The 9,541-nt window shown below is 51.4% G+C and overlaps 1 protein-coding gene across 2 annotated transcripts in view; it reads right to left on the bottom strand.

Moving 5' to 3' along the window:
- MAPKBP1 (mitogen-activated protein kinase binding protein 1) overlaps positions 1-7,046 on the bottom strand; it is a 96,677-nt gene extending 89,631 nt beyond the window's left edge. The window contains exons 1-2 of one of the 2 annotated variants that reach the window (XM_084287734.1): positions 6,949-7,046; positions 6,066-6,408 (exon numbers count right to left, since the gene is read on the bottom strand). In XM_084287734.1, the coding sequence (XP_084143860.1) occupies positions 6,066-6,182 (117 nt within the window). In that variant the 5' untranslated portion in view covers positions 6,183-6,408; positions 6,949-7,046. Of the gene's footprint in view, positions 1-6,065; positions 6,409-6,561; positions 6,626-6,948 lie in introns of those variants that run through there. The other variant, XM_084287735.1, reaches the window with a different exon arrangement.
- Between the last annotated feature and the right edge of the window lie 2,495 nt (positions 7,047-9,541).

Here is a 9,541-nt window from a genome sequence, read left to right on the forward strand (position 1 = left end):
AAGGCTAACCAAGCAACCTGATCGACAGGATGCCCTACCTGCTCAGCTCTGCGCGGCCACCAAAATGCTGACCACCAGTTTCCCAGCTGGAAATGGAGGTGGTGTCCTGCTGCTGTTTTCCACCAAACAAAGGAGGGTGACAAAAATACACATTTGTGCCTGTGTTGTTTTACAGGCGTCTGCAGACCCTTGATGAGACACAAGCAGATAGTGCTCCAACCTGGCCTGGCTCCCAACCAACATGTCAACTGTTATTCCCTGAAACCAGCCATGCGATACACCCCAGACAGCAAAACACACCACCACGCACAGGCAGCAAAACAGACAGTACGTGTTGGAGGAGGTCTCTTTGCACCGTGTCTGTGGGTGTCTTTCCTCACCACAGTGAAGCACCCCACGGGGATGACCAGCAAGCAGCAAACCCATCACCTGATGTGCTGCTGCCCAGCCTGGAGCTCTGCCACCTTACTGTCCCAGCCGCGTCTTGGGCAAACACACCGTGTGCCACTGCCTGCTGCAGTGCAACAGCCCGCAAGCCAAAGGGGGCTGTCAATCTGTATGTGCACGGCTTATCCAGCACAGCAGGGACAGAATAAAACCTGCTTACTGCTCTCCGCAGCCAGGTTAGGTTTCTAAGTCCCATGTGCCTTCTCAGAATACTCTGCTCATCTGAAGGAGAAGAACAACATGCAATTCAAGACCTCTGAAGCTCTGAGACCATCCAGCACGTGACTGCCTGGGGGAAGCAATAGCCACGTAAACCCTCTCAGCAAGTGACCTGATTTGTGTTACTCATGCTAGCTGCACCCCAGCTGTCAGCAAACCATTGCTCCCACCCCGCTGTGTGGGGGGCTCCCTGCTGTCCCTCATGGTGAAGGCAGCGTGCTATCTAGGAGTGGCCAGAAGGGCGAGATCTTTCCAGCAATCTTGTCGCAAGTTTGGCAGAAAGGGTCACAGTGGTTCGTGATACAATTGCAGGCTATAAAATCAAACACGTTGAGTTGCTAGAAGCTTTTGTGTCCATCCCCCTGAACCAGAAGCAAGTGGTGCTGCAACCCAGGAGCAGAAACGCATTGGCTTTGACAGGCCTTGTGGCTATAAGCCACATTTAACACTCACAGCAGGCTCTAGCCCAGGCCAGGAGACCTAGCCAGATCACCCTGTAATTGCAGGACAAGGCATAACGTGCACAGAGCAACGAGGGGAGTGAGGAAAACCTGTGCGTGTAATTGTTAAGCAAACACAGGGCCATCTTGAGCACTGTGTATTCGAGGGTGAAGTGGAAGGGACCAGAGCAATGTAGTAGGAAAGGATTCAGCCCCCAAACTGTGACACACTCATTGTTTCACTGATACCATCCACACATACAGACATGCCACTGATATGCGGGTCATCTGGCCGTGGAGAGCCTAATCAGCCTTTGTCCTCTGCTTTAAGAGACACCGTTATAAGCCTGACCAGGGACAGCCAGGAAATCCCTTCTGTCTCCAGACTGCAGCCCCTAAGCTGTTGGGTGTGTTCAGAGTGAGCGGTACAGAACTGCCAAAGAGATCCCTGGCTATCAGCTGGGGCCACACAACACTCACGGATACCGAAGCAGAGCAGGCACAGCAGCAGCAGGCCCAACCTGGGCTGGAAGTTTCCTCTCAGCTGTGCCACTGGCTGCAGCAGTCCCCAAGGAAGCCAGCAGGCTCTGCTGCTGTGGGACCACATTGTTCCCAAAGACTTACAAAGAACTGTGCCCTGCAACAAGCCTCAGCTGCACCTTAAACAATTTAATAAGAGGTGATGATTTTTGAAGCACACGTATCTCTGAATCAAACTTGTGTTTTGGTTCTGTTCCAGTTCAAACTCAGCAGCTCTCTGCTGATCCAGTTAGGACCAGCAGCATCTGAAGTGATTCATGTTTGAAGCTCTAACGTTTTCAGACCAAAAGGACTGCGTACCGAAGGCAGGCAGCTACAGGCAGGCCAGAAGTATCACTCCACTCCACTACATCCAGCGTGGCTTGCGGTCCTAGCACAGCCCTGCAGCTTCCCAAGGGACTAAGGAGCTGGAAAACTGGGCTGGGAATGGGCTCTCAAGCTTCCACAGAACTGCTTTCCTCATAACTTGTGCCCATGCACATCCTGCTCAGAGAGGCACACGTCTGGGCCAACCACTCCTCCCCAGAGGACAGGAACCCCTGTCCCACCAGGAACAACACAGGGCTTGTTTTCTGAACAAAAACTTTAAAAAGGTTTTGCAGAGCCACCCGGTCCAACCCAGCACCATGCAGCAGCAACGAGCGTTCGTTCCAGCTGCACATGTTTGCACGATGTTTGATGAGGGGGAGACCAGAACACACCAGTCCCTGTGCTGAATGGCGTCCTGCTGGGGAACGTCAGGTTTTAGTCAAGGCGCTGTTGTGAACTGGCAACGTGAAATATTTCTAGCTCAGAAAAAACAGCAGAGATCAAAGAAACAAGCTGCAAATTCCAAGTGCATTTCTGTCTCTCTGGCTTACGCTTTTAAAGAGAAGTCTGTATGCAGATTTTGTAGCGATTTGTTTCTACAGTGACATTGTGGATCTGGTTTACTGAGGAACACACACAGACAAAAAAGCTGCTTATACTTACAGGAGTAGAGCTTAACAATACGAACATTCCCTGCAGGAGCTTTACCTGCTCAGGTATATTACTTCTGTAAGCAGAGCAAGATTTCTGGTGCAGGGTGCAAACAGCAAGCGGGGCATTACAGCAACAGCAGATGGCTCAGGCCTGTCGTGCTTCCCTGCTGTCCAGTGCCTCGCATGCAGCACAACGAATGCAGCTTCAAAGGCACTCACTTCCCCGTTTTAAACTCCTTCTCCCTGCTGGAATCACAAGCATGGCGACCAGATGCAGAGCTGGGTTTCTGGTAGGGCTAGTAATCCTCTCGAAATTGAACGTAGGCCAACCAACTTATCTGAGGAAATTTTAGCTTCCAGCCTCCACACTGACATGTTGCAATCCTGACAATCAACAGGCCTAGAGGTAAGTCACTGCACTCTAAGTCTGTATTGGTTCAACACAAAAAAGGGAGTGTTTTTGTGGAGAGGATACAAAAAGTGGATTACCACACCAGAAAACCAAAAAAAAAAATAATATTCTAAACACAGAGCTAGTCACACAGCAACAAAAATCAAGACTCCCACAAAACAGAAGTTGTTTTCAAAATGCAGCAGCAAAACCAAACACTACATCCAATTTGTCAACAAGCTTTCCTTAAAGAGCTCCTGTTCCTTCCCTTTATATATTTATTTATTAAAACATCCGTGGTTGTGTGATCTCCTGCAGAGATCTCCTTGGGGGAAGCACGGTAGAACCATGCATTAATTATAGGCAAGAAATAAGTCCCATTGAAAGTCTCAAAACAAGTTCTCTCTTAGAGCTTCCAAGTCACACATGGCATGTCCTGCGCAGCCCTCACGCTCCGTATCTCTGCTTACCCACACTCCCCCTTCCAGGGCAAAGCACAAACAGGTCTCTGCACAGCCAGCCTCCCACAGCCTGCCCCTTGCAGCCCAGCAGCTGCTTCGCTGGAAGGAGCCAATTTCCACAGAGCTTCTCGTCAGCAGGACAAACTGCCCAAGGGGTCCGTCCCTGACCGCTGAGACTCCCTGTCAGGCCTCGCACAGCCCAAGGGCTCTTTGTGAAAGAGCAGGGACACTTACCACACATTGGGGAATAAAAGAGAAAAAAAATAATAATTACAGCTTAGAAAAGTCAAGGTAGTGCCACTGAGGGTGCTTGTCCATCTTAAATTGAGTGGCTGGTTGCAGAAAGAGCCTGACTCTGAGGAACCACAGAGCTGCAGAGAGCCTGCTCTTCACCTATGCCCATGTGCACAAAGCACGTATCGCCTTTCACGCATTAATCAAAGGCAGCAGTCCTGCTTCATCCTAGGCACCCAAGCAGCATTCAGAGGTGACCAGCCAGAGCCCTAAGTTTCACAGACCCTGCCATACTCCCAGGCTCACCCAATTCACATGGCTGAAGCCACACGCACCTCTCGGAGCGGGCACTTCTCAAAGAGTCCAAGAGCCGAAATCGCCTGGAAAAGCCCTTCCTGCAGGTCAGCAGAGATCCCTCAGGAGCAGTGCGTGTGATGCTCAGGTTTCAGTCCCCAGGATTTACACTTGTGCTAAATAGCAGACTCAGAGGATCTGTTTCCTGCTATTTTGGAAAAGGAGAGCTGCTTCTCACCTTGGAAGGCTGAAGAACACACACAGCAGAGGGAACATCTCCATGGATTTCAAACAGGGGAAGCTGTTGTTGGATCTTTGGTAAAGGGCCCACTCCTGTTTGCCTTGCCTACCCCCCAGCTGTGCCACTGAAGGCAGGCCGTAAGTCATCTGAGAGAAATTCAGAGCAGACTGCTTTGGAAAACCACCAGCAGCCCCTAACTCCTCATCACAGCAAATTGCTTCTACCAGCAAGCTTCTCTGTGTCTCACTGATTAACTGCTCTCACTAATAAGATACACAAAAGGCAGCCCTCAAACCCTAATTTGATGGTGTGGCAAGAATCCATGATGTCCCCAGGGGATCAGGCAGCCCTGACTGTACACCGGGAAACAGCACAAGGGACACAATGGAGCTCTCCTAAAAGGCACATGGCAAGGTTAAAAAGACAGGTATCAGGGAAGACCCGGGGTTTGCAGCAGCAGGTCCTGGTTGTAAAACAGAGCGGGCAGAACTCAGCCTTTTTTCCACAGGGAAAAAAAGAATCCAACATCCACGGTACCTGGTGGCACAAGTGGCCCTGGGCTGTTTCATCAGGTCTCTGTGGAACACAGGCCAGCAAGAGACGTGCAGCACACGTCCCTGGCAGTGCCCAGGCTGCACTAAGCGCAGTACCTGCACGCACATGCACATGAAAAGGTCATGCACAAGCACCAAGGACTCTCCTCAAGACAACTCTGAGGAAGCAGAGCAGGTTTTTCTCTTTCATGACAAGAGAGGAGCATTGTGTTCCTTGGTACACAGGGAACCTCCGACCTGAACCAGAGCTTCAAGAGCAGGATTTCATGCTGGGACAGGTCATTTAAATAAAGAGCCATTTATTCCCCCTGCAGTTTTACACACACGTTCCTCATTGCAGCACTCAAGCACTACTGTTTTGAGATAAATGAATGCACTTTGCATTCATGGTTTACAAGCATTTCTTATTTATTACTGAGTCTTCACAAGGGGTGGGACTAACCTCGCTATTTACGGAGCCGGAGCTATACAGACGCTGAGTGATTTGCCCAGGGTTACAAGTGAATCAGTGGCAGGGACACAACCAGGTGCCCTGACTCAGAGGCGCCTGCTCTGAGCACAAGGCAATGCCACCCAGCTCCTCTTCTCCCTGCAGCTGGGGAGAAGTCAGCCTCCTCTCCTCATGACACCAGCCAATTCCCGGTGAGTGACTGTCTGTCAGGAATCCTCTGCAACGCCGAGAGGAACGAGGAATTTTTCAGGTTGAACCAACTGCACCCAGACAAGGCATCTCCTAGAGAAGGGAGAGCTCAGTCTGAAGCACACAGAGAAGGGAAGATGGAGGAAAGCTGTGGAATGCAACCCCTGTCTGAACGGCCACCTCAGAGACACAAACCACATTTTCCACCTTTCAGACCATCCCACCCTTCCCCAGGTGCTCACAGAGCACTCCCCTGTGGGGCCGACAGCCATCGCTTACACGGAAAAACAGGTCTTTGTGGATCATTAGTTGCCTGTAACACTGGGTAGCAGTTGGAAATGTGGAGGAAGAAAAAGCATTATGTTCCTCCTGTCAGTCATCCATAACATCTCCATATGCCAGAACGAGCAAAACCCCAAAAGCTTTCCAATACAGTATCTTCAGACTGGGTACCTCCAGCCACATACACCACAAGCAGAGCGCCTTTTGAAAGGGAGATGCTGGCTTTAGCAAGAATTTGCAATACAGTAAGGATCTCAACTAAAAGATGATCCTGTGGTCACACCAGGCCTCCCAAAGCACAATTTTCGGTACAGAAGGCAACAAAGTCAAGACATTCTGGCAGCACTACACCACACTCACCTTACTGCCGATATCTTCACGCTTGTTCCCAGGCTTGCTTCTTCTCAGCTTAATGGAAGGGGAGCGAAGCAGGTTTTTGATCCGACTTGTTATTGTAGACCCTTCAACCGACATCATCTCCAGGTATCAGGAGGGTATTACACCCCGTGCAAACCGTGCCTGGGGAATGAGCCCAGGTTTGAGGCAGAAACACCGAGGCGCTCAGCTTTGCTCACGCTTGTTCACACATCTCTGAGGGATTCTGCTCGGGGACTCCACTCCTGTTACACTGCAAAGCTATTCACAGAGGCTGGCAGGCTTTCCTTTTGCAGATTCCAGAGGATCAAATCAGCAGTAATCTAAACTGAAAGATGCACCCAGGGGTCAGTACAACATTCACAATCATTTTTCCAAGCTTCGCTCTTTACGAGAAACGCCAAACGCGAGACTTAATAATAAAGATGGATGCAGCGTTATTTATTCTCAGAGGCTGCCATAAAAAACACCCTTCTTTTACCACCGTTTAGCAGCTCTAAATCAACTCGACTCGGATCTAGCAACCCGATCTTCCTACGCTTCAGCATCAGCTCTTACAACAACCGCAAGAATCACCGGGGTCCCTCCAGCCCCGCAGCCGGCAAGCACAGCGCGGCGCCCGCTCCTCGCAGCCCCGGCACCAGCACGAGGGAGCCCTTCGACTCCCACGGCCCCGGCGGACACGCAGGCAGAAGGGGCGACACCCGGCGGGGCGGGCAGGGCGCGTTCCGCAGCCCCACTGCACAGCCAGGGGCTGCCCCCCGCCACCGCCACCGCCACCGCGGGGCTGCGGCCGGCCCCTGCCCCTCGGCACGGGGGTGCCTCAGGGGCCGCCCCGGCCCCGCTCCCGGCCCCTCACCGCCCCTACCTGCCGCCCAGCCGCCGCTCTGCCGGCGAGCGCGGCGCCCCGCAGCGCCTGCCCATGCGGCCTCCCCCGAGGAGGGGCCGCCTGGCGGGGCCGCCCCCGCGGCCGGGCGGGGAGGGGCGGGGGCCGTTCCCTCAGCGGCGGCGGCGGCGCCGGGCCTCAGGCAGCAGCGGGGGGCGGCCGCCCCCGGGAGCCCAGCGCCGCCCGGCCGCGCTACGGCGCCTCGCGCGGGTCAAGCGGCAGCGGCGGCAGCAGCGGCGGCGGAGCTGGGGGGCGCGCGCCCCTGGCGGCCGTTAGCGGGCGGCCGTTAACGGGCGCGGGGAGCTCGCGCCGCCCCCTCACGGGCGCTGTGAGGCGGCGAGGCGGGGATGGGGGGTGGGGGGTTCGGCAGGTGGTGTCCGAGGGGTCACAGAATCACACAGAATCACAGAATTTCTAGGTTGGAAGAGACCTCAAGATCTTCGAGTCCAACCTCTGACCTAACGCTAACAGTCCCCACTAAACCATATCCCTAAGCTCTACATCTAAACGTCTTTCAAAGACCTCCAGGGATGGTGACTCCACCACTCCCCTGGGCAGCCCGTTCCAATGTCTAACAACCCTTTCGGTAAAGAAATTCTTCCTAACATCCAACCTAACACTCCCCTGGCGCAACTTAAGCCCATTCCCCCTCGTCCTGTCACCAGGCACATGGGAGAACAGACCAACCCCCACCTTGCTACAGCCTCCTTTAAGGTACCTGTAGAGAGCAATAAGGTCGCCCCTGAGCCTCCTTTTCTCCAGGCTGAACTCTGGGGGAGTTTAGAGGCTGGCCTGAAGGCGGGGAAGGAAAGTGGCGTTTGTGAGGGTCCAACCTATGAAAAAAACCTGCCGGCACCCCCTTGTTTAGCACAGCCATGGGTTGGAAAAGGCCCTCAACATCAGTCCAACTGCCATCTTACACTGCCAAGTCCCTCACTAATGCACCACATCCACGAGTCTCTCAAACACCTCCAGGGATGGCGGATGCCATTCTCAGTCCATCCTCAGAGCGCCCTGCGGGCTCCTTGCTGCTTGCTCCCCAATTTCCCCTCAGTGATGACCATCCCCTCTTCCACAACTGACTCAAACCCAGAGTTCTCACTGCAACTGGGGGTGACCGTTCCAAAAACATAGCCCATGAAAATCTTCTCCCATTAAAATCTTCTGTGTTCTGAAAGTTCAGGCACAGCTTTCCCATGGTGGTCAACCCACACAGGCCGTGGTCTTGCCCTTTGGGGTGACCACAGCGGCCCTGACACTGCCAGCGTCACAGCTTGTGACTACGTGACCCCACACTGCCTGTTTTTCAGGAAAAGGTTGTTTTCCATTCAAAGAGGGATTTTGAACAGCCAGGATTATGATCTTAAGGCTTGGCTGGTCAGAAACCTGCGTATATTGAAGGAAACACCCAGAAGCATAACACAGGACATCTTTCCAATCTCTATGAGCTCTAGTCATGCCACAGTAACCTGCAAGAAGTGTGTTTAAAATGTCAGTTTCTAATCTTCATTAGTCTTTAGTCTCCATACATAGGTGCCCTAAAGAAATCCACACCTAGGAGTCATAAAGCAGTGTGGTTCCAGGCTTTCAGAAATATACCACTTTTTTTTTTTTTAATTTACAATTAAATTGCAAGTCAGCAGTGTCGCAATTATTTTTTTAAATAAAAGTAATTGAAGTCTGTGGGAGATAGGAACAACAGTATCTTAGCTTCCACGCCCAAACATGGTCTGCAGCCCAAGAAGAGGCACGTAAGAGGATTCTTTCAGAAAATGTGGGTGTTGTCCGTTCCTACCTATTGCCACTTTGCTGGAAAGCAGTGCCCTGTTGCACAGGGTGAGTAGGGATTCATGAAGGAAAACAGAGCTGGTGGAAAAAAAAGAAAAAAAAAAAAAAAGAAAAGAAAAAAAAAAGTAAAATCCCTCTTCTATAAAGATTACATGGGTGCTTAGTTTTATCCAGACTGGGATCAGTTCTACAGAGTGGAACCACTCGTGCTGGATGCAGAGTTAAAAACATGCACCATCCTGTACACCACGGAGACCTGATACTGCACAGGGGGGAGAAAGCAGTTGATAGTTCTTAAATTTCTGCTGTTCAACAGTAAAACATCAGAGTCATCACATTTGTGAGAAACATGCATACATTTGGGAATGAACTGAGGGATGTCTTTGAAAACAAGGGACAGCTGAGATGTCTGCTTGGGAGACGCTGTTTTAATGCAGCTAGCGTTGTTCTCTTGAAAGCTGAGCGCAGCATAATGTGATTTGTGATTACAATTCTTTGTGTCTGTGAAGCGACTGAGGAGACAGACTATGTCTGAAACATCACTGGACTTTGAAATTCACTGAAAAGGAACTGGGACAGGCAACTGATGCTTCTGATTTTCTGAGTAAAACTTACCCCCTTTGTAATTATTAGGTAAAATGGAATGACATGTCACAGTTCCTCCAGTTCATTTTAAAGAGAAAGGTCTTACCAATGATTTTAAAGAAACTTTTTCTACAGTTTTATTAATATAAACATTTTAAAAATCTATTATTACAAGCAGGAATCACCAGCTTCCTCTAAGCAT

Source organism: Netta rufina (assembly GCF_964035555.1).
Source record: "Netta rufina genome assembly, chromosome: 5".
Classification (NCBI taxonomy): Eukaryota; Metazoa; Chordata; class Aves; order Anseriformes; family Anatidae; genus Netta; species Netta rufina.